This window comes from Pseudorca crassidens, chromosome 19 (assembly GCF_039906515.1).
Source record: "Pseudorca crassidens isolate mPseCra1 chromosome 19, mPseCra1.hap1, whole genome shotgun sequence".
In the NCBI taxonomy this organism is placed as follows: Eukaryota; Metazoa; Chordata; class Mammalia; order Artiodactyla; family Delphinidae; genus Pseudorca; species Pseudorca crassidens.
This window is the reverse complement of record NC_090314.1, coordinates 44,698,818-44,726,683: the sequence shown is the minus strand read 5'-3', so window position 1 is coordinate 44,726,683 and position 27,866 is coordinate 44,698,818. Positions and strand designations below refer to the sequence as shown.

At 55.5% G+C, this 27,866-nt stretch overlaps 1 protein-coding gene across 10 annotated transcripts; it reads left to right on the top strand.

Moving 5' to 3' along the window:
- Nucleotides 1-1,040: 1,040 nt before the first annotated feature.
- On the top strand, nucleotides 1,041-27,697 carry JUP (junction plakoglobin). 10 transcript variants are annotated; one of them, XM_067716430.1, is made up of 15 exons: nucleotides 1,041-1,198; nucleotides 11,894-12,109; nucleotides 15,397-15,653; nucleotides 15,891-16,129; nucleotides 17,222-17,423; nucleotides 18,211-18,355; nucleotides 18,482-18,585; nucleotides 20,287-20,625; nucleotides 22,243-22,398; nucleotides 22,609-22,728; nucleotides 25,185-25,335; nucleotides 25,444-25,565; nucleotides 26,113-26,152; nucleotides 26,418-26,583; nucleotides 26,912-27,697. In XM_067716430.1, the coding sequence occupies exons 2-14, from the start codon at nucleotides 11,902-11,904 to the stop codon at nucleotides 26,567-26,569; spliced, it is 2,235 nt and encodes a 744-aa protein (XP_067572531.1). In that variant the 5' UTR covers nucleotides 1,041-1,198; nucleotides 11,894-11,901; the 3' UTR covers nucleotides 26,570-26,583; nucleotides 26,912-27,697. The 10 variants fall into 10 exon arrangements, with proteins under 10 accessions (XP_067572531.1, XP_067572539.1, XP_067572536.1 ...); XM_067716438.1 differs by having other exon boundaries at nucleotides 1,059-1,198; nucleotides 11,897-12,109; XM_067716435.1 differs by having other exon boundaries at nucleotides 1,061-1,213.
- Nucleotides 27,698-27,866: the final 169 nt, after the last annotated feature.

Sequence of the window (27,866 nt, the reverse complement as noted above, 5' to 3'; positions counted from 1 at the left end):
CACATCGTGGCTCTTCTGCCTCTCCCCAGAATATTCATTTTTGCCTTTTCCCCAGCCCCTCCCCACTGCTTTGACATTTTATGTCTATGCTATTATTCCACCAGGAGAGCATGTGGTTTGGTGGACCTTGAAGTTAGAAAAGGGGTCTAGTTTAGGATGTGCCATTTTCTAGTTTTGTCATCTCTCTGAAGCAGTTTCCTCATCTTTGAAATGAGGACCATTTTGTTGCCCTAGCAATTTTTCAGAATTGTCATGAGAATTTTTTTTTAAAAACCCATCATTAATTTAACTTTAAGTTTTAGCAGTTGTCCAAGTGACTTCACAAAACTTCCTTCGCCCCCATGAGAGAGATGTAGCTCATAAACCCATTTTACAGGTGTGGAGAAACAGGGTGAAAGACAAGTAATTTGCCTAAGATCACACAGCTACTAAGTAGCAGAACCCGAATCCAGGACTTCTAATTGTAAAGCTCATGAGCACTCCATCTTTTGGGAAAAAAAATCCCAGCCCAGAAAAAAAAGCCTATGAAATGCTATACTAATACGTTATTACCACTTTGGGGCAAGGGTGAATAAGCCCAAAGAAGCATCATGCCTGATGCTGAGTTGGCTGGCCAGTGAAGTCATCTGTCCTTTCCCATGGCCCCTCCTGACTCACCTGTTGGACAGGTAGGGGGAAGGGGAGAGTAATCATTCTTACCTGCTCGGGGGTAGGGTGGGACAAGACACACCCCATCCCTTCCATTGGTTCTTTCCTTAGTCTTACTGACAGTTCCTTACCCAATCAGGAGGAAGTAACCCTCAATCTGCCAATAGGTGAGGAGTTAGGATGGAACCTCAAGTTGGAAAACGTCTCTAGGGCCGAGTGGCAGTCCCTGGGGCCAATGGCCAGCGGATAAACAGAGGCGGCGGTGAAAGGGGACTGGGCGCGAGGCTCCGCCTCTCCATAGGACAGTCAGGCCAGGCAGCCAGTAAGCCCACATCAGCGGGTGGGCGTCTCCCTCAGGGGCGGAGCTTCGAGGGGGCGAGAGGCGTGGCTTGGCTGTCAGGTCCTTTCGCCTTTTGTTCGGTTACTGAGTTGCTGCCTTGGCCAGAGTCCGGAGCAGCCACCGCCCGAGTGCGCTAAGCTCAGTTCGCAGCCCGCGCCGGCTCCCATCCCGGCCCGACCCCTACCCAGCCCGGCCAGGCTCCAAACGCAGGTGCGGACGATCGGGGCAGGTATCGCTGAGGCGAGGGAAGCGGGGCGAGCGGACGAGAGGCCGATCCCCGCCGTCCCCGGGCAGGTGAGGGCGGGAGCCAGGGAGAGCCACCCTGCACGGGCGGTAGGGGGCGCGCTGGGGTCCTGGGCGCGGTGACTAAGTGGGCGCGAGGTTCGCGCGGAGCGCGACTGGGGGCTCCGAGAGCCGGTGTCTGAGAAAGGTGGGGAGGGATCAGGGCAGGTGCCTCCGGGTCGCGCCTCCCCCGGGACCCGCGGAGCTCGCTGGGCGCCGCGTCCCTGACTCTGGCCCTGCTTCTTGCGGGGGAGACTTTAACCTGCTCGGCCTGCGTCCCAGCGCTCACTCTGTAATCAGGAATTTACTGTTTGCGAAACTTGCTGCCGCTGGTCTCTTTGGGGCCACCGTCACCCCACCCCACGCGTTATCCTCGCTTTCCCTCCCTCTCTACTCCCCCAGGCCTGGGTGGGGCCCTATTGTCTACGCCCGGCTTGCCCAACTGTGAGGGCTGAGCGCACATTTTCCTAGAGACGCGGGCCCCACCTGCCGAGCAGGTGAGCACACGGAGTCCGGAGGCCCTGCCCTCCAGCTCTGCGAGCCTGGTCAGGACTGTACCTGCGGCGCCTCTCTCCGCTCCATTCGGGTGGGTGCCGGGCTCTGGCTCCGCCAGCGGAGGCGGGATGGGATGGCAGGGGGATTGGTGCTGGGCCCGGCTCCGCGCCCAGCCGGTGTCTGGCACCCGAGGCTCCAGATAGGGGTCTGGGCGGAGGGGTCGTGCACGGGTGGAGAATTCACCGGCCCAGTTTCCAGTAGCTGCGGCTTCCAGAGTGTTGATATGGGAACAGGACTACCCTTCCTTTCTATCCTCTTCTTGGCGGAAAAATCACGCCGAACAAACTTTCCAGGAAGGAGTATTCACGGCGGCTTTCTCTGGGGGTTTTCCTGCCTCCTTGCCCGGGGCTTCCCGCAGGCTTTAGGGGTCCTTCTCGGAGCAAAGCCCCCTCCCCCAGCCGGCCAGGCTGAACCTGGGCAGTGCCTGCGCTGTGACCCCGTCCTCCCAGCCCCCACCTCCATCCTGTTTGCTGGGCCCCTTGGGGCCTGAGGGGGGGCCGGGGTGGGGGGCCGGGCCAAAGGGGAAGCAGCTTCTTCCTTGTCTTCCTGTCTCCGGGGACCACCACACCCCCTCGCAGGAGGTCTGCCCTACAGGCTCTCTCCCGAGCTCTGCCCCCCTCCCCAGGAATGGGGGTGGGGCCGGGTCGGGCCAAACTGACTGAGGGTGGGGGGAGCGATTGTTCTGGTGTTTTTTTTCCCTCTATCCCATCCCCCACGTTATTTAGCTGGCTGGGGATTGAGTCCGAAGAGCGCGGAGCAATGGGGCTGGATTTCCATTTGATTTCTGGGTTTTGAAGGTGCATTCCTTCTGGAGGCTTTTGAAGTCCTTTTCCCACCCACCCCCTTTCCGGAGAGACTTCGATGGGGAAGGTGGGACTGGAGGAAGCCTTCAGTGGGGAAGGTTTCAGGCAGAGCTGCGTTAGCTGCTGCCCTCCCTACTCCCCCCCAACAATTTCCTGAGAGCGCCTTCCCTGGCCTCCTTGGGGAACAGAAAGGGGGGATGTAACAGCCAGGTTCTCCATTCCTGAGATGAAGGGAAGACTGGGGGGATCAGGGTTGCTTGCCCTGACTCACTTGGGAAGACCCTTACCCCGTGGGGGGTAGATGGGAGAGTGAGGGCGGAGGTCAGACCCACCCCATGGAGTGCCCTGGGTCAGGGGGAGCCTGGGTCAGGGGGAGTCCCATACCTCTTCTGCTCCAGTGGGTGTCACAAGGGCAAGGAGTTTGGGCAAAATAACCTGTTTTCCCTCTTCTCTGTGCCAAAGTGGAGGAGGGGAAGGCATTGTTAATTACACTGGTTAAATGATTAGGTTAGCTAATCTGTTTCCTGGCTTCGATGAAAAGATAATACTGAGGAAGTATTGTTAGGAGGTGCAAACTGGCTACTTACTGGACTGGAGGGAGAGGGGAAAAAAAGGTAGGATCCAAGTGGTCATTTCTTGCTAGATCAAGCCTCAGCTTGGGTGACATGAGCCCTCTCCATGCCTCCACCCGGTCCTACCCCACCCCAGTTACAACCCCATTTCCTCTGGAATCTCTGTTTGGGCTGCCAGAGATGAGGCTTTGAGAGTGCATTGCATGGGAAGGAAGGGGTACTGACTGGGCAGGTACAGGTGACGGGGGTCTCTCCCTGGCCTGGGAGGGCTTGTGGAAAAGAGCCACCTTAGAATGAGATGGGGCAGTTGACTTCTCTACAGAAGGGCTATTATTTGGACAAATGTTATAGTGGGGCAGTTCTGAGCATAGGGATTTAGGCTTGGACTGAGCTAGGTTTGATTCCCAGCTCTGTCGCTCGTTACCTGCGTGGCCTTGGTCAAGTCACTTCACCTCTCTGAGCTTCAGTGACCTCCTGGGCAAAATGGAAATAATAGTACCAACTACCGAATAAGTACTTGATAAGTGGCCACTTAAAAGGTAAGGGGCTACTTACAGATTCCAAGCACTGTCATTAACTGTTCTCACTTAATCTTTATGACCATCCCTCTAGGCAAGTATCATTACCCCATTCTACAGGTGAGGAAGGGGAGTTAAGTAACTTGCCCAAGGTTGCACAGTGAGACCCAAGCAGGGCCAAGGCTGGCATTTGGGTCCTTTGGCGCCCAGCCCAGGGCCCATCTTGCTGTATCACCCCACCATGGCTCTGGGAAGAATTTTGCTGCCATCCCTTTTTTGAGAGTCTCTGCTTAGGAGTTTGGGGAGAAGAGAATTCCAAAGGCTCCAGGGTGGTGTGTGTGGTTGGTGAAGGCGGGGGCAGGTTTGCCAGGTAGGGGTGACTCACGTCCCAGCCTCCTGTCCTCTGAAACCCCTGACCCTCCCGTGGGTTGGTTTTTGGTTCCTGGTGGAGGGGGCTGTCTCCCCAAGGCCAGGGGCTGTGGCGGATGTGTGGAGGAGGTTTCGGCAGGGAGAGGAGGGCAGGGGTCAAAGCTGCTGCCGCCTCCTGGCTTGAGCTGGGCCGAGCCATGGACTGTTCTGGACTTCTCCCTGTATAGGAAGTGGGAGTTGTATGCTTTGCTGGGGGCTGGAGCTGGGCCAGGATAAAGGGGGGCCTGTCCCCTGGGGAGTGGAGAGAAACGAGAGTCAGATTTAGGACCGGACCAGTGTCCTGCCTGGACTCTACCAGTCAGCACTGCCAGGCTGGTCTAGGGCGGGGAGCTGGCTGTCCTCTGGAGCTGGGAGCCCTGGGGGCTGGGAGTAGGTTTTCTGCTGCTGAGGAGGCCTTTCTGGTGATTGGGGTGGGGTCAGCAGGGCCTGGGTCCTGGAGGGAGGGGCTGGTGTCACTGTCCTCAGACCTGCTGGCACGTCTGCCTACTGGGCACCTGACACCGGAATGGGCCTGGGAAATGGGGCCTCTATCTGTGTCAGTACAGCCTGGGTACTGAGCCTATCGACACGGGGCTTCCAGATCCCTTGAGGTCAGGAGGGGACCCTAGGCATGGGGAGTTACTGATCCTGGAGAAGAGAAGGCTGAGGGGACTTGATGTGACAAAGAAAGAAAGAGAATGAACTTAGTCCCGGGTGATTGCTGTGAAAAGGGTGACAGGCTTGCAGTTTTCCAACAGCCCTGAGGACACAAGAGCGATTGGGACTCTTATGGAAGGAATGGAGGCTAGACAGGAGGAAGGACTTCCTGCCTGTTAGAGATGAGATCTTGAGTTGATGAGCAAGAGGGAGATCCTGGTGGAGGCTCAGGGTTGACTCTTCTCGGAAGAGGATGAAGCAGGGTCCCATCCCTGTGAGCTGGGGGAGAGCCAGGCTGCCCCAGGAGAGAGGGCAGGTAGGAATCACTACCCTTTGGGGCGAGTCTGAGGTCTTTTGGGGTCCCTGGGGAAACTCTTAGTCTTGTGTCTTTTGGGAGGAGAGACCTGGCCATGTGAGAGGCAGGTGGCCATGAGCCGCTGGCCCAGTGACCCCTATGAAGAGAAGCAGCAGTGTGACTGGGGCAGGTCATCAGGGTTTGTGTCTCTGCAAGCGACACCTTGAGGCCTGCCTCCAGGGACGTGGTTGAATCTGGGGGAGGTCTGGGGGGCGTGGACTGTCCTGATTTCCAGCAGCTTCCTTGGCTAGGCTGAAGAGAAAGCTCACCGACCACTCCCCCTTTGCTCAGCCTCCTGGCCCCTCAGGCTTTGGGGGCCCTCAGGGCAGGAAGCTCAGCTTTCTAAGACCTGCAGAGTGTGGGTTACAGGTCGACTGTCTTTCCTCCCTGTGGGGACAGAGGATTCTTGTCTCTGGTGAGTGGCAGGGACAGGGGAGAATTGGGACGGGGCTGGGCAATCAATACACTGCTTATTTTGTGGTGAGCGGAGGATGCACTCACTACACAACTCCCGCTCCCACTTGATTGAAAAAGTAACATCTGATCATTTTACAAAACAGTTGGAAAGTTTAGGAAAGTTTCCAAGAGAAGAAAAAAAGTCACCCGTAATCCTGTTGAGGCATCTAACCATGAACATTTCCTTCCCTTCTCTTTTCTTAGCATCCTCCTGTTATCTCAGCCTCGCTCTCGGATGCTCTTATGCTCTGTATACAATAACAAGTTTTAACCAAATCTTTATCCGAACCCTAGTTTTCTCCAGCAAATGCTGAACAGGGAAGTAAGAGTTGGGTCTTCCCTGCTTTTCCAGGAGAGGGCCAGGCAGCGATCCTTGCAGAATGAAACCCTGGGGAATCACACCCTGAGGAGTGGACATGAGCTGGGGACGGGCTCCCCAAGCCCCCCTGGGTGGGGGCGGTCAGGTGGGGACACCAGGCACTTGGGTATTGAGACACGTCACCGACCCAAGTGAGTCCTTAGCTGTTGTTTCCTGAGGCTGGTAAAGTGTTTTTGCATTCCCAGGAGTCCCGGTTTAGGGTCATCTGCCGGTTTGGGATTTTTGCCCACCCAGGGTCCCCAGCAGGGAATGGCGCTCCAGCTGGAGCCCTCTCCAGGGGAGCCCGGAGGTTCCCAGGGTCCAGCCACCTGGCTAGGCATTTCCCTCTCCTCCAAGTCCCCTTCATTTTCCCACCCTGGTTTGTTTGCTTTGGGCAGGAGCCCAGAAGGAAGAAAATAAACAGCAGCTGGGTCGGCCTGACCTGAACCTCCACTCGCAGCCAGTGCTGGGCCACAGCTCAGGCTGTCCTCCAGCCTGGAAGTGAGGGGTTTCCTCCGGAAGCTCAGGATGGGCTTCTGTATCTTCTCCCGTCCCCAGGACCCTGGCCACACATGGTACCCGCTTCAGTCCCTGCCCGTTTGGAATGACCAGTCTGATGGGGGAGACCACAGTCTCTGCTAAGGAACATCTAGTGTGCGGGTGGTGGACATTTCTCCTGGAGCCACCCGTCTGAGGGGAGAGGCCTAGATGGGAAGCCCCAGCCTGATGGGGGAGACAGCGCTCTCAAGGGATGCAGTCCTGTCTGTCTCTGTACTTTTCTAGAGTCTGTTTCCGTCTGTGCTTGGGACCGCTCGCCAGATCTCTTCTGGAGCCAGAGACAGAGTGGGGAAGGGTGGTGGCTGGCGACACTGTGGAGCCCAGCCTCTCCCCTGGGGCTGCTATGTGGGGAATGTCCAGGCCTGACTGGCCTGCAGGCCTCCAGCTGCAGAAGGCGGCACGTGTGACCGGGGAGAGGGGCAGCGCCATGTCTCCACCTGGCCTCCCCTCCCAGGACCTGGACATAACTCATCCTCCCCGGCCACACCTCCCCCGACCCCAGGGGCTCTGGCCTAGGGCCGGGAGGCAGCTCCCCTCCTAGCCTTCATCTGAGGGGTCAGGGAAAGGAAGCCTGGGTCTTGCCCTGAGTACTGGGTCCCACAAAGCAGGCTGGCTACCGGCTACCTTGCCAGGCCCATCTCTGCTGGCTTCCTCCTCTGCCATGTCTGTGCTTCCCTAGTAGAAGGACGCTTGCCTGGGCCTTTCCTACCAACAGAGGCCTTGCACAGTCATGGCTGTGTACCATCCACACAACACACAGCCGTCTGAAGAAGGGAGTGTCTTGATTGTCTCTACTTTACAGAGGTGGAATGAGGCTTCGGGAAGTTGCGTGATTCGCCCAAGGGCACGCGGCCAGTGAGCGCGGGGGGCTGGATGGAGCCTTCCCCTGACCCCCATGCCCTCCCGCCCTGCCCATGGCCCCCTTCGTCTGTCATTTTCTGAGCCCGTGATCCGTGTCTGCACAGGGTGCTGGCCTCTGGCCCAAGGAACTTCTGGGGGGCCCTGACTGCTCTGATGCAGTGTTTCTGAGCCGGGTCCCAGCTCACCTCTCAGGCAGCCCATTTCCTGTCCTGGTCTCCCCGTGTCTTATTGACACTTGGCGTCCTGCAGCCCGGCCCAGCCCGTCACTGCGGCAGGTACTGGCAGGGCGAAGAAGCCTGATGCAGCTCTGGTGGGGGTTCTTTTTATTTCTCTTTAATTTTTTTTTGGCCGTGACGCATGGCATGCAGGACCTTCGTTCCCCGACCAGGGATCGAACCCGTGCCCCCTGCGGTGGAAGCACGGAGTCCTAACCACTGGACTGCCTGGGAATTCCTGGGAGTTCTTTTTAATGTCAGAACTGGGCCACACTCTGCCAGGACAGTCTTCGATTTAGGGTGCTTGCTGCCAGCCCCCTGGGTTGGCCACGCGGAGGAGGAAGCAGGAGCGACAGGCAGGGCAGGCCCCAAAGCAGTCCCCTTGCTTGCAGACTCCTGGCCAGTGTGGACCAGTGGGGGAAGGGTCCTTCGCACACCCTCTTCAGGGCCCCTGTCTTCTCTCTTCCTGTCCCTTGCCAGGTCCCCCACCCCACCCAGTGATCTCTGAGCTGGCTTCTTCCTCCTGCAATAGAGACTGCTTGCTAAACAAAGTGCGCCCATTCAACTCAGGGCCCCGCCCTGTGTCTGGCTCTGCCCGGCTCCCGCCAGGGTGCAGGGGCAGGGCCCGCGTCTGTCTCGCCTCCTTCCACCCTGGCTCTGTCCAGGGGCATTGTGGCGGGTGTCACTCCAGGTCCAGGGCGGAGAGGGACAAGACCAAACCGGGTGCGGCCTCCTCCACCCTGGGAGCTGCAAAAACAGCACTTTTGTTTCTTGTGAAAGAATTCCCCTGGGGCTTCCCTGGTGGCGCAGTGGTTAAGAATCTGCCTGCTAGTGCAGGGGACACAGGTTCGAGCCCTGGTCCGGGAAGATCCCACACGCCACGGAGCAACTAAGCCTATGTGCCACAACTACTGAAGCCTGTGTGCCTAGAGCCCGTGCTCTGCAACAAAGAGTAGCCCCCGCTGGCCGCAACTAGAGAAAGCCCGTGTGCGTCAACGAAGACCCAACACAGCCAAAAATAAATAAATAAATATATTAAAAAAGAAAAAAAGAATTCCCCTGGTTCTCCTGGGGAGTAGGTGGGGAGAAAGGTGGGGCTGCTTGACAGCCCTGCCTGAGGTCTGACTTATATCTTTCCTGTGGCGGGAGTGACTTCCCACCAGCATCCTTTCTTCAAGAAGAGTTCTGGTGCATGTCCTTTCTGGACTGCTTTCCACCTCTGACCCTGCCCACCCTCAGCCTTTTCTGGTCTGTCATGGGAATTCTGACTCTTTATCCCTAGAATCTTAGATATCAACTTTCCTCTGAGATCACCTGGGCTACCCTTTCTGAAGATGAAGCACAGAGAGGGAAAGCTGTTGCCCAAGGACACACAGCAAGTTTGCAGCAGAGGTGGGACTAGAACCTGGGACTCCTGATTGCCAAGCAGCAGGTGCTCGGCTCCACCTGTGCCCCTCCTGCCCCCTGCCCCTCACTGTCTTCTGCAGCAGGGTGTCTGGCATTCTCTCCTTGGTGGGCTGGAGGCTGGTTGGCAGTGAGGCAGATCTGGATTTGAGCAGAGCGCCACTGTTTTTCAGCCTGGAGCTTGTTTCCTCACCTAGAAACTGGGAATAATAAAATGCCGGCCAGGGTTGCTTCTAGGGAAGCATGAGATTCATTTGCTAGTTAAGGCTTTCCCCCGCCCCGCCTCCCCTCCGCCATGGATCCTTTGACCTCTGAGGGCTCTGTCTCGCCCTGGGCAGCTGTCCAGCCCTCAACTTCTTTTGGCTCCAGGCCTGGGCTGGCGGGGGTTGGTGAGGGGCCTGCTGAGGAAATGCCCCTCCTATGGCCAGCCTTGACCTCGGTGGTCCCTTTGCATATGGGGCTGGTGAGGGGATTGTCCCTGAGGTTCCGGCCAAGGCCTGTATCCCTCTTACTTGGCTCAGAAGCATCAGGGTAGGCGGTGGTCTCTACCGGGGAGCAGCTTTTTCTGGCTCGGGTTGCGTGTTTTTACTGATAGGGCTGGAGATGTCCAGTTTGTCCTAAGCGAATCTGACTGAGGCTCGGCGTCCAGATGTCGGCTCAGCCCTCTGCTCGGCAAAGTGGCCTTTACAGGGTTAATGCAACTGTATTTACTGATGCAGTTTCATCTTCCTTCTCCAGTGCTTGGATGTCCAAGGCCTCCTGCCTGAATTTTCTCCCTGGGGCTTCTGCGACAGGCTTTCTCCTCCCAAACTCTCCTGTATTCTCTGTGTCCAGGGAAGGCAGGAGTGCCGGGCAGTGTGTGGTTAGGGTGGGGGTGAGGGGGAAGGGCTTCCCCTGAAATAGCCACACTTGGCCGGTGCCTGGAAAGCAGCTGGGCACGTCTGGAGGCACCGAGCCCGCTTCTGTTTATCAGCCTGAAACTCTGAGTCACTCGGGGTGATGGGAGGAGAGGAAGGAGTCTGCGGGGAGCTGGTCTGGCTCCTGCCTCTGCCGGTTCCAGGTGTGCTCACAGGCAGACGAGGAGCTGGGGTCGCCATAAAAGGCAGGGTGACATGAAGGATCTTTGTCATCCTCCCGGAGGGTAGCACTGGGGCCGTCCCAGAAGACATATCCTTGGTGATCTTTGTTCCTGGGGTGGGACCAGGCTCACCAGCCACTCCAGCCTCGTCCTTAACTGGTCGCCCAACACAGTGGGACAGTGGGTTTGAGGTGCTGGGTACTGATGCCCAGCCTCACGGGTGGACCAGCCTGGGGTCTACTTGCCATCTGAGGCCACACTGGGTGTGCACAGGCCACAGACTCGGGTGTCACTCACACCTGGGCCTGGGCCTGGCTCTGTCATTTCTCTGCTATGCCTCCTTACTGGGTGGAGCCTCAGTTTCCCCATCTGTAAATGCGGGAGCAGAGCATGTGCTTCGAAACCCACTTGTGAGGATGGTGACCTTTTAAAATTTATTTATTTGTTTTTAAAATTTTTGGCTATGTTGGGTCTTCGTTGCTGTGCTCAGGCTTTCTCTAGTTACGGTGAGGGGGGGCTACTCTTTGTTGTGGTGCGCGGGCTTCTCATTGCAGTGGCTTCTCTTGTTGCGGAGCACAGGCCCTAGGTGCGCGGGCTTCAGTAGTTGCGGCACGCGGGCGCAGTAGCTGTGGCTTGGGGGCTCTAGAGCGCAGGCTCAGTAGTTGTGGCGCATGGCCCTTGTTGCTCCGCGGCATGTGGGATCTTCCTGGACCAGGGCTCGAACCCGTGGCCCCTGCATGGGCAGGCGGATTCTTAACCACTGCGCCACCAGGGAAGCCTTCTTGAAGGACACCAGGAAGGCCCTCACTGGGGCACAGCCTCCCTTGCCCGTCCTCCCAGCTGCTGGACTCTGGAGGTCAGCACCGAGACGGGAGCTGGACAGACCAAGTGGGAGTCACCACCTCCCTGGTAGAGTCAGGCCCAGCTCTTCATGAGCCTCAAGTGGCCCCAAGTCTCTGAATAGTAGTCTGCCCCACCCTGAGGGAGAAGCAATACTGATATCTGGCCATGGTCACCAACATTGAACACCTACTGTGTGCCAGGCACCAGGCTGGGTCCTTTACGAATCTGGTCCTCACAACAGCCTACGAGGGAGGTGGTGCTACCCCATTTTACAAATGAGGACTGAGGTTCAGCAGAGCCTCTGAAGTATGTGGCTGAGATTTGAACTGGTTGGTGGGATTCAGAATTCCGGGAAAGGCTTCTAGAAGCTGGAGTGCTGGAGAGATGGGGTCCTTAGGGCCTGAGCCTCTGGGGTCACTCGTGATCCTGCCCCATCTGCAGGAAAGTGAGATCTTGGAGTCTCTGAGGCTTCCCAGACAAACCTGTCTGGCTGCTTCCCTGCCCCACCCGGTTTCCTGCCCAGTGCCTGGGGTGTAGCTGCCTCACCTCTACAGTGCTTCCCAGGGGGCCCCAGTGGATGGGGGTGGGTCTGCGGGACCCTAGAAGCTGTTGAAGGTCCTGAATGCCTTCTCCTGTTCTGGGGGTTTGGGGCTGGGACAGCAAGGTGAGTGAGCTGAGGGCTGGGTTGGGGCATCTGGCCCTTTATACCCCTCCCGCTATTGGGTTCGCCCCACCCTGGGCTGGAGGTCAGAGATGCAAGCCCAGGACTCACAGACAGGTGTCCCATCCTGGCAGTCCCCCCCTGGGCTTGGTGTCTCCTGTCTCCCACCCTCCTCCACAGCCTGCTGACGGCCTTGCAGCTGTGGTGCGGGTTAGGGGTGATGGGCAGGGCCTGGGGAGAGGCTGAAGGTGGGGACTGGGCCTGTTGATGGGATGCCTCACTGCGGCCAGCTGATTTCCTGCCCCTCCTTTGTGTCCCCAGCAGCCACCATGGACGTGATGAACCTGATCGAACAACCCATCAAGGTGACGGAGTGGCAACAGACGTACACCTACGACTCGGGCATCCACTCGGGGGTCAATACCTGCGTGCCCTCGGTCAGCAGCAAAGGCGTCACGGAGGATGACGAGGCCTGTGAGCGCCAGTACATGCTGAAGAAGACCACCACCTACACCCAGGCGGTGCCCCAGAGCCAAGGTCAGGATCCCTGGGGACTCTTCCATGGGACTATTCCAGCCGAAAACCAGGCTGGGCACTGGAGGGAGGTCAGGGTCAGAGGAGGCAGACTTTAGGGGGCTCCCGGTCTGAGGAGGGAGGCACAGCTACGGTTGTTTGTTTGTTTTTTTTAATATATAAATTTATTTATCTATTTATTTTTGGCTGCATTGGGTCTTCGTTGCTGCGCACGGGCTTTCTCTAGTTGTGGTGCACGGGCTTCTCATTGCGGTGGCTTCTCTTGTTGCGGAGCATGGGCTCTAGGCATGCAGGCTTCAGTAGTTGTGGCACGTGGGCTTAGTTGCTCCGATGCATGTGGGATCTTCCCAGACTAAGGCTTGAACCCATGTTCCCTGCACTGGCTGGTGGATTCTCAACCACTGCGCCACCAGGGAAGCCCCACAGCTCCTGTTCTTAGACTTACCAGTCTGAGGGAGGAGGCACAGCGACTTCAGAGCGCCCCCATCTGGGAGGGAGGCAGATTCCTCTTCCATGAACCTCTGGTACGGAGCGGAAGCGTAGACCCTGCCCACCAGTCTGAAGGAAGAGGCACAGTCTTTGCCTTCCGTGAACTTACAGTGTGATGAGGAGGCATCACTGCTGCCTTCAGGGAATTCAGGGACTGTGGGGAAGACACAGTCCTCTTGCTCCAGGAGCCTCAAATATGCCGGGAAGGCAGAGCCTTCCCCACCAGCCCAGGGTGCCCTGCCTCTCTGGGGGAGAGGAGTATCCAGTCCTGTCTGTAGTCCACAGATACCTCCAGGGCCCTGAGTGTTGCAGCCCGGAGAGCTATGGGAGCTGGGGAGGGCGCTGGGTAGGCTTCGGCAGCCTGGGCCACGGCGGAGCTCAGCCTCTGCACCCTGGGGAGCTCCTCCCACACGGCAGGCAGAGGCCTCTCAGCCTGGCAGGGCCAGGCATTGTGTTGGTAGCTGAAGTACAGCATCCAGACGGGAAAGTCACGTGGATGGTCTCTCCTTCCCGACTGACTGGAGGGTGGAACCTCTGCCTCCCTCTCTTCGGGGCTTTGGGACACTTGCCAGGGCAGGGCTGCCTGCCAGGGCAGGGCTGCCTGGGAAGCCGGGGCACCTGTTTGTGGGACTCCCAGACCCGCCAGGGGGTGGAGCCTGGACTCTGAGCTGAGAGCCCCCCTCTTGCTTGCTGAAACCCACAGTCTGGACTTTCCCTCTGATCTGCTGTATTCTACTGGGTGGCCCTCTGGGCCTCTATTTGCCTGCCCGTATAATGGGAGAGTTGTCTCCTTTGGGGAGGATGAGGGTATAATTAGAACCGTGAGATTTCAGGGTTGAAAATAGACCGAGGTTGTCTCATCCTACCCCTACCTGGTGGTTAAGGGAGGGGCATAGAGTCGGGGTTGGATTCTGGAGTCAGGCTGTCTGAGTTCAGATCCCAGCTTGGGTTCTTATAACCTCTCTGTGTCTCAGTTTTCCCATCTATAAAGTGGAGATAATAATAGTCCTTACGTTCTAGGATTGTTGTAAGATTAAATGAGAAAAGTATAAGGAAAGCACTTAATTCACTGCTAAGCACATAATAAGTACAGGCACACCTCGTTTTATTGCACTTCACTTTATTGCACTTCGCAGATACTGCGTTTTTTACAAATTGAAGTTTTGTGGTAACTCTGCATGGAGCAAGTCAATCGGTGTCATTTCTGCAACAGCGTTTGCTCACTTCATGTCTCTGTGTCACATTTTAGTAATTCTTGCAGTATTTCAAACATTTTCATGACTATTCTATTTGTCATAGTGATGTATGATCAGTGATCTTTGATATTACTACTATGACTTGCTGAAGACGCAGATGACGGTTAGCATTTTTGGGCAGTATTTTAAAATTGAGATATGTACATTTTTTAGACATAATGCTATTGCACACTTAATACACTACATACAGTGTAAACATAACTTTTATATGCACTGGGAAACCAAAAAATTCATGACTCACTTTATTGCAATATTCACTTCATTGCAGTGGTCTGGAAATGAAACCGCAGTATCTCCAAGATGTGCCTGTACTCAAAAGATGTTAGCTATTCCTTTTAATAATAATAATCTCTGAACTTTTTTTTAGCAATATGTGCCAGGCACATGCATCCTTTCTTTTTTTAAATTAATTAATTAATTTATTTTTGGCTGTGTTGGGTCTTCGTTTCTGTGCGAGGGCTTCCTCTAGTTGCAGCGAGCGGGGTCCACTCTTCATCACGGTGCACGGACCTCTCACTGTTGCGGAGCACAAGCTCCAGACGCGCAGGGTCAGTAGTTGTGGCTCACGGGCACAGTTGCTCCGTGGTATGTGGGATCTTCCCAGACCAGGGCTCGAACCCGTGTCCCCTGCATTGGCAGGCAGATTCTCAACCACTGTGCCACCAGGGAAGCCCCCATCCTTTCTTTTTTTTTTTTTTTTTTTGCCGTACGCGGGCCTCTCACTGTTGTGGCCTCTCCCGTTGCGGAGCACAGGCTCCGGACGCGCAGGCTCAGCGGCCATGGCTCACGGGCCCAGCTGCTCCGCGGCATATGGGATCCTCCCGGACCGGGGCACGAACCCGTGTCCCCTGTATCGGCAGGCGGACTCTCAACCACTGTGCCACCAGGGAAGTACCTCGTCATCCTTTCTTTTAAGAGCAATTCACAACTTTTTTTTTAAAGATTTATTTATTATTTATTTTATTTGTTTTTAGCTGCGTCGGGTCTTAGCTGCGGCACGTGGACTCTCCATTGTGGTGTACAGCCTTCTCTCTAGTTGTGGCATGTGGATTTTCTGTTTTCTAGTTGTGGTGCGCAGGCTCCAGGACGTGTGGGCATTGTAGTGGCACGTGGGTTCCAGAGCGCGAGGGCTCTGTAGTTTGTGGCACGTGGGCTCTAGTTGAGGTGCGTGAGCTCAGTAGTTGTGGCACATGAGCTTCGTTGCCCCGCGGCATGTGAGATCTTAGTTACCTGACCAGGGATCAAACCCGCATCCCCTGCATTGTAAGGAGGATTCTTTACCACTGGACCACCAGGGAGGTCCCAATTCATAACTATTATCTCATTTAATTCTTGTAAGAATTCCCTGCGACGGACAGAACAGGTGGTGCCCCATTTTACAGATGATGTAACTGAGGTGATGATGCCCTCCTCAAGGTCACTGGTTAAAGGTAGAACTATGAGTGGTGGTCTGGGAGGCGGTCCAGAGGACCCAGATGGGATGCCTGCTCCCCAGTGTCCCCCTGCCTGCATCCTGCAGCTCAGTCCCTGCCTGTTGGCCCCCAGGTGACCTGGATTACCAGATGTCCACGACAGGCAGAGCCCAGCGGGTGCGGGAGGCCATATGTCCTGGTGTGACAAGAGAGGACAGCTGCCTGCTGGCCACCCAGGTGGAGGGACAGACCACCAACCTGCAGCGGCTGGCCGAGCCGTCCCAGCTCCTGAAGTCGGCCATCGTGCATCTCATCAACTACCAGGACGACGCCGAGCTGGCCACCCGGGCCCTTCCTGAGCTCACCAAGCTGCTCAACGATGAGGACCCGGTCTGTGAGGGATCTGGCTGGGGTGGAGGCGGGGCAGGGAAGGGAGAGGTCAGGTGTCTGCAGGAGAGGGCCCTACCTGGGGTGGAGGGAGGTCATTGACCCAAAGCCCCATCAGTGGGAAGAGTCTGACCCGGGTCTGTCTGAGCTTTGTGGAGGGGTCTCCTGGCCCTTCCTTCTCACAGTGGCAACCAGCCTGGCCCATCTGCTCAGATCCTCCTGTCCTCCCCCTCCCCCCAGGTGGTGGTGACCAAGGCGGCCATGATCGTGAACCAGCTGTCGAAGAAGGAGGCATCTCGGCGGGCGCTGATGGGCTCGCCCCAGCTGGTAGCAGCCGTCGTGCGCGCCATGCAGAACACCAGCGACCTGGACACAGCCCGCTGTACCACCAGCATCCTTCACAACCTCTCCCACCACCGCGAGGGGCTGCTTGCCATCTTCAAGTCGGGTGGCATCCCTGCCCTGGTCCGCATGCTCAGGTACCGACCCCTACCCACCGCGGGAGCCTGGGGCTTCCCCTCCCTTGGACTCCCCAACCTGCCCACGTCCCTGGGCTTCCATACATTTACTGAGCACCTACTATGTGCCAGGTGCAGAACCACACCCAGTCTTGGTGCTCAGCTGCTCACAGCCTAGCAGGGGAGACAGGCATGTAACTCACAGGTTAGTTATCAGGATACAGTATAGATGAGAGCAGAGGTGTGTCCAAGATTGGTCAGCGGAGCTCCAAGAAGCTGTTCACTCTAATGGCAGGGGGTTGACGGATGAGTGGAGTTTGGCTGGTGTAGATGAAGGGAAGAGTATTACAGGCAGAGGGAACAGCATGTGCGAAGTCCTTTGCCACCTTTACCTTTCCCAGCCTTGCAGTGTTGATTGGCCTTTTTCCTTACATCATATGAGGCTGCGAGTTACCTAAGGGTGGAGATACTGATCTTATTCCCCTGAGTCCCTTGCAGGGCCTCTCTAATACGAGGCCTTCCACATGGCAGTTACTCAGTAGGGACAGGTGTCGAAGGGACCAACCGTGCGTTAGCACCCAGCCGGGAGCATAAAGCAGGAGGAGTCCTGGTCCCAGTGGAGAGAGGAGAGATGCTGTGTGCTTTGTGCATAAAAATGGGGCTGGGGGGGGGTGCTTCCCTGGTGGCGCAGTGGTTGAGAGTCTGCCTGCCGATGCAGGGGACACGGGTTCGTGCCCCGGTCCGGGAAGATCCCACATGCCGCGGAGCAGCTGGGCCCGTGAGCCATGGCCGCTGAGCCTGCGCGTCCGGAGCCTGTGCTCTGCAATGGGAGAGGCCACAACAGTGAGAGGCCTGCGTACCGCAAAAAAAAAAAAAAAAAAATGGGGCTGGGGGACTCCCCTGGCGGTCCAGTGGTTAAGACTCTGCGCTTCCACTGCATGGGGCGTGGGTTTGATCCCTGGTCAGGGAACTAAGATCCTGCATGCCGCACAGTGTGGCCCCCCCAAAAAAAGTGGGGCTGGACTCAAGGGACACCATTGGGGTGTCAGTACTGAGAGGTGGCCCACATTTACCTGGGACCTGACTCACGTGACCCCCCTGCCCCTCTCCCAGCTCCCCCGTGGAGTCGGTCCTTTTCTACGCCATCACCACGCTGCACAACCTGCTGCTGTACCAGGAGGGCGCCAAGATGGCGGTGCGCCTGGCAGACGGGCTGCAGAAGATGGTGCCTCTGCTCAACAAGAACAACCCCAAGTTCCTGGCCATCACCACCGACTGCCTGCAGCTTCTGGCCTACGGCAACCAGGAGAGCAAGGTGGGCCGCACCCCACCCCCAACCAAGACCTGCAGCCCCCGTGGCATCACCCTCCGTCCAGCGGCAGCTTCAGGACACTGCCTTCTTACCCTATTTAGGTTAAATATATATGTGTATACAGATGTACATGTTTCACCATATTACTGGATATTTTGAGGACAAGGGAAAGAAAAAATTCATTATCCTCATACAACCGTGTGCTTCTCCAGTGCTTTCCTGTGGGCATGTTTGTACACAGTTGTACTTCGAGCAATTTACAACTTTGCATCTGTTTTCTGCATGATATTAAATTTTTTTTTTTTGGCTAGACTGTCCGCAAAACCACCCTCTATAACAGCAAATAGCATTTCACTTAAGTGGAGGCCCCAGACTTTATTCTGAGGGAGGGCATCTAGGTTGCTCCCGATTTTCCACCTTGATGAACGAACGATGCTGTAATGAACATTTTCAAGTACACAGCCTTTCCCAGAGAGTAGGAAAAGTTTTTCATCAGTGGGGCTGAGGATTTTTAATATCTCTAAGCTTTTACGCAGAATTCCAGGTACTTTCCAAAAGGATTGCATTATTGCAATGCCATCAGTGGCAATGTGCGTTCGTAGTTTCACCTCATCCTTTCCAGCATTGTGAATTACCTTTTTTTGTAACGTTTTGGCTTATTTAATAGTCACAAAAGCTGTTCAGGTTTTAGATGAAGCACAGTAGTAACAGCTCTGTCACCCCCCTTCCTTCTTTGTTCCCTGTCATGGTCCCTATCTGTCTCACACGCATTTCCCCCCTCCCTCCACAGCTCATCATCCTGGCCAATGGAGGGCCCCAGGCTCTCGTGCACATCATGCGGAACTACAGTTACGAGAAGCTGCTCTGGACCACCAGCCGTGTGCTCAAGGTGCTGTCCGTGTGTCCCAGCAATAAGCCCGCTATCGTGGAGGCTGGTGAGTACTGTGGCCGGTGAGGGTGGCCCATGTGGCCAGGCAGGCGGGGGTAGGGGCTCTGACCAGTGACCAGGCTCAGTCAGCGGTGCTCCCCTGTGGCTGAGGTGCCCCTGTCTCCCACCCCAGGTGGGATGCAGGCCCTGGGCAAACACCTGACGAGCAACAGCCCCCGCCTCGTGCAGAACTGCCTCTGGACCCTGCGCAACCTCTCGGACGTGGCCACCAAGCAGGTGAGGGAGGTCGTGGAGCCTGGGTCTGCCTCTTCAGCCACCTCGTCCTTCCATCTTACCATGTCCAACCTCCTGTCTGGGAGTCTGACCTTAGGAGCTGGGGAAGGGCTGAGACCTCTGTATCTTGCTCCACTGTGGCTGGGGATGGAAGTGCCCTGTAACCCCTCATCCCTTTAGGCTCAAGGCTCTAATCCCTGTTAGGGATTCAGAAAGAGGACTAGATGAAGGAGGCTGATGTTTCTTGGCTGGGGTTCAGGTGGTGTCAGAGGAACAGTTCTGACCTAGACCCTGGGCGGGGGGGAGCAGTAGTGTGCAGGAGACGGCTTGGGGGTCGCCAGTGCCTAAAAACAGCTTAAGGAAAAATGCAGTTTCAGGACAAGTCTTCTGGTCCCTCTTCCAACCTGACTGTCACTGCTAAGAATTGCATCGATCGGCTGCTTGTTGAGCACCTGCCACGTGCTGGGCTCCACTAGGCACCGGGGACATTGGCTCCTTTACCCCTTTCAGTACTGGGAGGTAGAGTGTGGGGCCTAGATGAAGAAACAGAGGCTCAGGTGGTCCAGATACACAGTGGAATATTACTTAGCCATTAAAAAGAATGAAATAATGCCATTGGCAGCAACACAAATGGACCTGGAGATTATCATACCAAGTGAAGTAAGTCATTCAGAGAAAGACAAATATCACACGATGTCGCTTATATGCGGAAGCTAAAAAAAAAATGATACAAATGAACTTACTTATAAAACAGAAACAGACTCACAGACTTAAAGAACAAATTTATGGTTACCGGGGGGAAGGGACAAACTGGGAATTTGGTATTAACATGTACACACTGCTATATTTAAAATAGGTAATCAACAGGGCCTACTGTATAGCACAGGGAACTCTACTCAGTATTCTGTAATAACCTAAATGGGAAAAGAATCTGAAAAAGAATAGATACATGTATATGTATAACTGACTTTGCTGTACACCTGAAACTAACACAACACTGTAAATCAACTATACTCCAATATAAAATAAAAAATTTAAAGAAAAAGAAAGTTTTCACAGAAAAATAGAAAAAAAAAAAAGAGAGGCTCAGGGAGTTAAGGAACGGCCCTTGGTCACAGACAGCAGAGCTGGGATTTGAACTCAGGACTGTCTGTCCCCAGATCCTGGGCTCTTCCTGTTCCATCACGGCCCACATGGCTCCCCTTGGGAGAATGAGGCTCCTGGGTTAGGGGTGTTTCCTGAAAGCAGATTTGGCCTGGGGACCACAGAATGGGCAGCAGCTTAAGGCCCAGAGAGGGGAGAAGCGTGTAAAAGTGGGTCAGCTGGGCCATGGAAGCATGGACCTCCTCAACACTTTCTTTCTGGCCTAGGGGCCTCCCTCGGCCTGAGTAGAGCTCTGTTGGGTCTGAGGACAGGAGCGGGTGGAAGGAAAGAGCGTGGAGCTTACAGACAGGCCTGAGTTCAGATCCGGCTCACTAGCTGTGGGTCTGTGGGCAAGGCCCTCAACCTCTCTGGACCTCAGCTGCCCCGTGACTACCTTCTCACGGGTTTTGGCGGGATCACGGGGATGAACACACACAGGCAGGGCCCATCGAGTATGAGCTGAGTGGGCTGGAGACCTCCGTAGGCCATCTGTTCTCCCGGGTACACTTGGGAAGACCCTGCGTTTGGGAATCTCCCTCACTCTGCCTCCCCCGACCCCAGGAGGGCCTGGAGAGTGTGCTGAAGATTCTGGTGAACCAGCTGAGCGTGGACGACGTCAACGTCCTCACCTGTGCCACGGGTACTCTGTCCAACCTGACCTGCAACAACAGCAAGAACAAGACGCTGGTGACGCAGAACAGCGGCGTGGAGGCGCTCATCCATGCCATCCTGTGTGCCGGTGACAAGGATGACATCACAGAGCCCGCCATCTGTGCCCTGCGCCACCTCACCAGCCGCCACCCCGAGGCCGAGATGGCTCAGAACTCCGTGCGCCTCAACTACGGCATCCCGGCCATCGTCAAGCTGCTCAACCAGCCCAACCAGTGGCCGCTGGTCAAGGTACCGCCCACTGCACGGTGGGGTCCAGCGAGGGGAGGAGCTCTGAAGACCAGATTAGGCGCTGTATGGGTTCAGGCAAAGCTGCGGTAACAGAGAAGCCTGAAATACAGTGGCTCCGATAAGACAAACGTTTACTCCTCTCTCATGTTCCGGGTTAGACCTCCTGAGACCCAGACTCCTTCTATCTCGTAGCTCAGCCATCTCCTAGAATAGAGCTTCAAAGTTTAATATGCACAGGAATGCCCTGGGCAGTCTCATTCAACTGCAGGCTCTGATTCGGTGGGCCTGGGGTGGGCCTGAGAGTCTGCATTTCTAACAAGCCCCCAGGTGATATTGGTGGTCCATGGAGCACATTCCTCATGCCAGAGGGTCTGGTCATGAGGGTGGGCTGTCCTCACACGAACAGTTGGACTATATCATCCCCATAGGTGCCTTTTAGCCCTGGAGAAGTAGGGAGGGCTAGCAGCGACCAGAAAGTGGGACACAGCACTTCAGCCCATACTCTGGAACCTGGTCATTTGGCCACATCTGGATGCAAGGATGTTAGCACTGTTTTATGTGTCCTGCTCAAACTCAGGAGGGTTGCGAAAAAGACGAAGGGTAGAGAGGATTCTGGGGACACTGGGTGTCTGCTACCGGGAGCCAGGGTGGAGCCTTCTTCTCGGGGGGCTGCCTGGGTAGAGGAGAGATGTGTATCAGTTCCCTGTCACAGGCAGGGGAGGTGAGGGTGAGCCAGGGCAGAGCTACCGGTGTGTGTGACACCTGGTGCTAGAGAGTGAGGGAAGCCGCCGTAGACTGGGGTCTTGTCAAAGGGCGCAGGAGCCAGCTGGCAGGGGCTCCTGTTGCCTACGTTTTCAACAATAGAACAGTCCAGATGAGAATGACTCTTAAGTGATTATATATATCGTATTTTAAAGAAAGGGCAGCACGCGGTCCCTCCCCTCCTTGGTCTTGGTCTGCAGCACAAGCTCGAGGTGGGCGGAGGGTTTGCACCCTGACCCAGCAGCTAAGTTGACAAGTGACCTTGGCAGGTCATCCACCCTGTCCTCATCTCCCTCGTGATTTTCATCCCTGCCCTCCTGGTTTCTTGTTTTGAGGATCAAATAAGATGATAAATTGCTCCCCAAGGAGCCCTGGGAGGCCAGAATGGCTCCTGGGAGTGGGAGGACCCTGGGGCAGAGACCTCTTCCCAGAGCCGCCTGCTGGGGGTTGATTACAGTGTGAGCGTCACCAAAGCAGGAGGCTTCGGGGTCACCCCTAGTGAGGACCCCCTCTCCCTTATAATCAGGGTTTGGGAACTATCAGAAAAGCAAGACTATGTTGTCTGTGAGTGGGAGGTAAGAGAGAGGGGACAGGGGGCAGTGTCAGGGCCTGGGGGCTGATGGAATATTCTGGAATGGGGTATCATTTTAGCAGGGGCTCTAAGAGTTAGACATGGGGACCCACAGATTGTGTGGAATACGGGGCATGGGCTGGGGGTGATCTCATTCTCTGGAGATCTTCCAGCATGTCTGTGGCTGGCCTGGGGGACAGAAGAGATGAGAGGGGAAGGAGGAGATGATGCTGGAGAAGTGATGCCCAGGAAATGCCCTTGATGAGTGTCCCTTTTCTTGCCAGGCAACCATCGGCCTGATCAGGAATCTGGCCCTGTGCCCAGCCAACCATGCCCCACTGCAGGAGGCAGCGGTCATTCCCCGCCTCGTCCAGCTGCTGGTCAAGGCCCACCAGGATGCCCAGCGCCACATGGCTGCAGGCACACAGCAGCCCTACACGGTAAGTGAGCTGCAGGGGCCTATGACCCTCTACCCGGGGAGTCAGAGTGTCCTCTGTGTGAACGTGTGCGCACGCGAGTGTGTAAATAGGGAGGCGAGTTGCAGTTGATGCCAACTCCAAGGACCAGTGAGGTTTGCCAGCGTCCTGGGGGTGTGTGACCACTCCCAAGGGCTACCTGTTGCTATGCCCCAACGGCTCTCTCTTGTACAGGACGGCGTGAGGATGGAGGAGATCGTGGAAGGCTGCACCGGAGCCCTGCACATCCTCGCCCGGGATCCCATGAACCGCATGGAGATCTTCCGACTCAACACCATCCCCCTGTTTGTGCAGGTGAGTCTGGGGCAGGTGGGCAGGAGAGGTTCCCCCAACCCCTGCTTCTGCCCACTGCTGAAAGGGGAAGGTTGCCAGCCATGGGTTTGAGGGGGTCTGGGCCAGGCATCAAGAGGTCTTTGGAGGAGTTTGGAGAGAAGTGGCCGTACCAGGAGTGACCACTTAGCAAACGCCAGCAAATGAAAATAAAAACTATGTTTTAATGTCCGACAAAACCTAAAAGCATTGAAAAGTAAACAGCAAACTGAGAACATATTTGCAAGCATTACAACAGGCAAGAGTTTAATATCTTTCATATAAAAAGAGCTCGTTAATACTAGACCCCAGTAGTTATATAAAAAGAGGCACATGCAATTCCCAGCTGGCTCATAAACAGACAATGCTCGGGACTTCCCTAGTGGTCCAATGGCTAAGACTCCGCACTCCAAATGCAGGCGGCCCGGATTCAATCCCACCCCTAAGGGTTCACATGCCACAACTAAAGACCCCGCGTACCGCAACTAAGACCCAGCGCAGCCAAATAAATAAATATTAAAAAACCCAAAAAACAAAAAGCAATGCTCAACCCCAGGAGTTTAAAGAAATGAAGATTACCCTGCAGTGAGAGCCCATTTTCCACGATCAAATTGGCAAAGAAAAAACTGAGAGTGCTTGGGCTTCCCTGGTGGCGCAGTGGTTGAGAGTCCGCCTGCCGATGCCGGGGACACGGGTTTGTGCCCCGGTCCGGGAAGATCCCACATGCCGCGGAGCGGCTGGGCCCGTGAGCCATGGCCGCTGAGCCTGCGCGTCTGGAGCCTGTGCTCTGCAACGGGAGAGGCCACAGCAGTGAGAGGCCCGCGTACCGCAAAAAAAAAAAAAAATGGAGTGCTTTGTGCTGATGAAGATGTGATCAAATGGGCAGTCTTAGACCCTGCTGGTGGGAAGATAAGGTGGTAGAACCTTTCCAGAAAGCAGTTTTGAAATATGTATAGACAGCCAAGTAGTACAGGTCTGGGACTCTGTCTTTATGAAATAGCATAATGTAATTGAACACATGGCATAGGTGTATGCACAGAGCTGACAATTGCAGTGTTACTACTAATAATTGAAAATTAACCGACTGTCCAATGATAAGAGAATGGTTAAAAAAAGAATGGTCCATTATATCATGTGGTCATAGACAATGGTGTCGAAGAAGAACTTTTAGTTTTTGAAATTTCTTTCCTTTAATTATTAACGTTCAGAGTAAGGAATTGGTGCCGGTAGCTACCTCCACTTGCGATTGATGAGGTTTTTTTACTTTTTGTTGTTGTTTTGCTTTGTAGCATTCTCTTTCTCTCTCTCTCTCTTTTTTTTAAAATTTAATTTTTTATACAGCAGGTTCTTTTTTAAAAAATTAATTTATGTATTATTTTTGGCTGAGTTGGGTCTTTGTTGCCGCGCGCGGGCTTTCTCTGGTTGCGACGAGCAGGGGCTGCTCTTCGTTGCGGTGCGCCTGCTTCTCATTGCAGTGGCTTCTCTTGTTGTGGAGCACGGGCTCTAGGTGCTTGGGCTTCAGTAGTTGTGGCTCACGGGCTCTAGAGCGCAGGCTCAGTAGTTTCGGCACACGGGCTTAGTTGCTCCGCGGCATGTAGGATCTTCCTGGCCCAGGACTCGAACCCGTGTCCCCTGCATTGACAGGAGGATTCTTAACTACTGGCACCGCCAGGGAAACCCCTATACAGCAGGTTCTTGTTAGTTATCTACTTTATACACATCAGTGTATACATGTCAATCCCAATCTCCCAGTTCATCCCACCACCACCACCCCCACTCCCCCTGCTTTCCCCCCTTGGTGTCCTTACTTTTGTTCTCTATATCTGTGTCTCTATTTCTGCCTTGCAAACTGATTCATCTGTACCATTTTTTGAGATTCCACAAATATTAATAGTTAATATACGATATTTGTTTTTCTCTTTCTGACTTCCTTCACTCCGTATGACAGTCTCTAGGTCCATCCAAGTCTCTGTCTCTTTCTCTCTTGAGTATCAATACGTGCGCGTAGATTTTTTTTTTTTTTTTGGCTGCTCTGTGCTGCTTCTTATTTGTTCTCTGACCAGGGATTGAACTCACGCCCTCGGTAGTGAAAGTGCAGAGTCCTAACCACTGGACCGCCAGGGAATTCCCGTGAACTCATAGATTTTTAAAGAAAAGTTATTGAATAATGTGGGAAAATGCTTTATGCCACAATGTTTGATAAAAAAACAGGAATCAAATATATGTATATGACTATGATAAAAATCCAATGCAAAGAAGCTGTGTCTGGGTGGGGGATTGTGTCCAGCGTGCTTTTCCATTTCTTTTTACTTTTCTTATACTTTTCATGCTTTCTACTATGGACTTGGGTTAAATCCAAAAAACGGAGGCAGAGATGGTCAGGGCGGTGAGGTGCCTCATGCCCGCCTGCCTCACGCCCACCCCACGCCCCCTCTCCCCAGCTCCTGTACTCCTCAGTGGAGAACATCCAGCGTGTGGCCACTGGGGTGCTGTGCGAGCTGGCCCAGGACAAGGAGGCGGCCGACGTCATTGATGCTGAGGGGGCCTCAGCCCCACTCATGGAGCTACTGCACTCCCACAATGAGGGCACCGGTGAGGGGCTGGGCTGGGGGCGAGGGGTCGAGGGGGGAAGCTGGGCCTTGTTCCTCCAGCCTGGGTGGAGGCAGGGACCTGACGCGGCCCGTCCTTTTCTCTGCTCAGCCACCTACGCTGCTGCTGTCTTGTTCCGCATCTCCGAGGACAAGAACCCAGATTACCGAAAGCGTGTGTCTGTGGAGCTCACCAACTCCCTCTTCAAGCACGACCCTGCAGCCTGGGAGGCTGTGAGTATCCCGGGTTGGGCTGCAGTGTCTGGTTGTGCAAGTTGTACACTGCACAAGGATTGCACTTAGGGAGGCCTCTACCATCCTGTCAACTTCATAGATTTTTATTTTATAATTGGATCATTTATGACAATCCCCAGCAGATGGAAGTAGTGGTTTGAACCATCTACTGTTTTTGACCTACAAAATGGCACTTTTATTTTGTCCAGACTAATCTGAAGTGTTGGGGCAGGGGTGCCTTTCTCTAACTTGCACAAAGGTGCCGTATAGGCTGGAGGCTGCCCTGATCCTGGGTGGGGCAGCTCCTGGCACCCATTCTCTAGTCCTCTCCCCTCTACTCCCCTCCCTGCTCTAGTTCTGAGGGTGCCTCCTAGCATGAATGGTGGGACCCTCCACCCTGGGGAGGTGCCTGAGGAGAGGAGTTCATCAGAGCTCTGTGTAACCCTATCTCATCCTCTGTTCCTTCAAGGGGTCTTTGCCCCCAGCCTGGAGCCTACATTTTCCATCCTTCCCCTCCCACAATGTTTCTCTTTGTCTCCATCCTCAGGCCCAGAGCATGATCCCCGTTAATGAACCCTACGCAGATGGTAAGTGTGTGCAGAGCCCAGGGCAGAGGGGGTGCGTGTGTGGGTGTGAGCAAGGGGGCAACTTTGTGACCCCAGGGCCACAGGACCAGTGACAGCCACTGTCGTGTCCACATGCACTTCTGTCCGGGTCCCTGATGTGAGAGTCTGGGGAAGGGGGCGGACCCACTGGGGGCGGGCAGAGGTAGAAAGTGTGTGGCTGAGGGCTGTCCAGACCCCCACGCAGGGTAACCTGAGACCCTGGACGGAGCTCCCTTCTCCTCCCCAGACATGGATGCCACCTACCGCCCCATGTACTCGAGTGACGTGCCCCTGGACCCCCTGGAGATGCACATGGACATGGATGGGGACTATCCCATTGACACCTACAGCGACGGCCTCAGGCCCCCCTACCCCACTGCGGACCACATGCTGGCCTAGCTGCCTGGACCCTAGTATGGCGACCCCTCCCCGCCCTGCTTTGCGGCTCTCCCTTCCCGCTATGGGCTGCTGAGGCTCGGGCTTTCCCTTCCCTTCAGAACCTCCTTCTCATGGAGGCCCTCTCAGGTTTCCCCTGAAACCCTGGCTCCTTTCTGGGGGGAACAAGTGTGGGGTCTCTTGGTGCTGAGCTCCCCCAGGGAAGGTGTGCCTCGCCTGCCTCATTCTGTTATCTTTGCTTGAGGCGAGGAGTCCTGCCCCTTCTACCATGGTGGCCGGGTTATGCACGAACTCCTACGGGCCACAGGGCTGGCCTGACCCCTCTGTGTCTGCCCCTCCCTCCAGGTGCGGTTCCCCATCTGAGAGGCTCTCCTCGCGGGCGTTGGGGCGAGATAGCCAAGTGCCTGAGCCTGGGCAGGAGGGCTGCAACTTCCTGCTGAACCCTGCGCCTTCAGAGGTCCTCTGTAGGGTCTTTCTCGGGATGGCGATCTGCTCTTGCTTTCCTGTTCTGGGCTGTGGGTCCAGGGCCCGACACCCCCTCCCACCCCCGAGGCCCTGGCACTAAAGCTTTAGACTTGAGGCCCCCACTCTGTCCCCCCTCCTCCTGGGCTTCCCGTCTCCATAGGGCCGTGGTTCCTTCTCCGGCTGGCTCCGATTTGGTCACTGAACTCCACCAACTGTACTGAGCCCCTGGGGTCTCCAGGCCCCAGGTTCAAGGCCCAAAGGCCCAGAATCCAAAGCTTATCTTGAAAAGTTCAGGGATCCTCTGACCAGGGGGATGGGGCGGAGATGCGGAGAGTGCCTCCCCTGCGCCAGGACATGGCCTGCTCCCTCCCCAGGATGCGCAGTTGGCTTTGGCCCCTCCCAGGGTTAGCAGCTCCCTTGCACCTGTCCCGCCCACACAACTGCCCTAGCTGACCCCCGGAAAAGTGCTCTTGGCTGACCCCTCTGGTGTGCGGTGAGGGGCTTTCTCTTCCCCTTCCTGTTTCAGACTCCCCCCACCACCTCCTGCACACGGGTGTGGGGGGCTGGGGAAGGTCCCAGTAGAAAATTTTATTATTATCGCTTTATGTTTTTGGTTATTGGTTTTTTGTATAGACCAAAGCAAAGAAAATAAAACTAAGGCACAGATCTGGTGGAGGCTGTCTGGGGGAGAGGGGTGGGGGGGGGCGGGGCTCCGTTAGCAGCCTGATGCCTCCTCGGCTGGATCCCGAGCGTCCAGGCTGCCTTGTGTGTGGAGAAGGCAAGGTGCGGGGGAGCGGGGAGAAAGGAGCCGTCCAGGAGCTGGAGTTGATTTAAT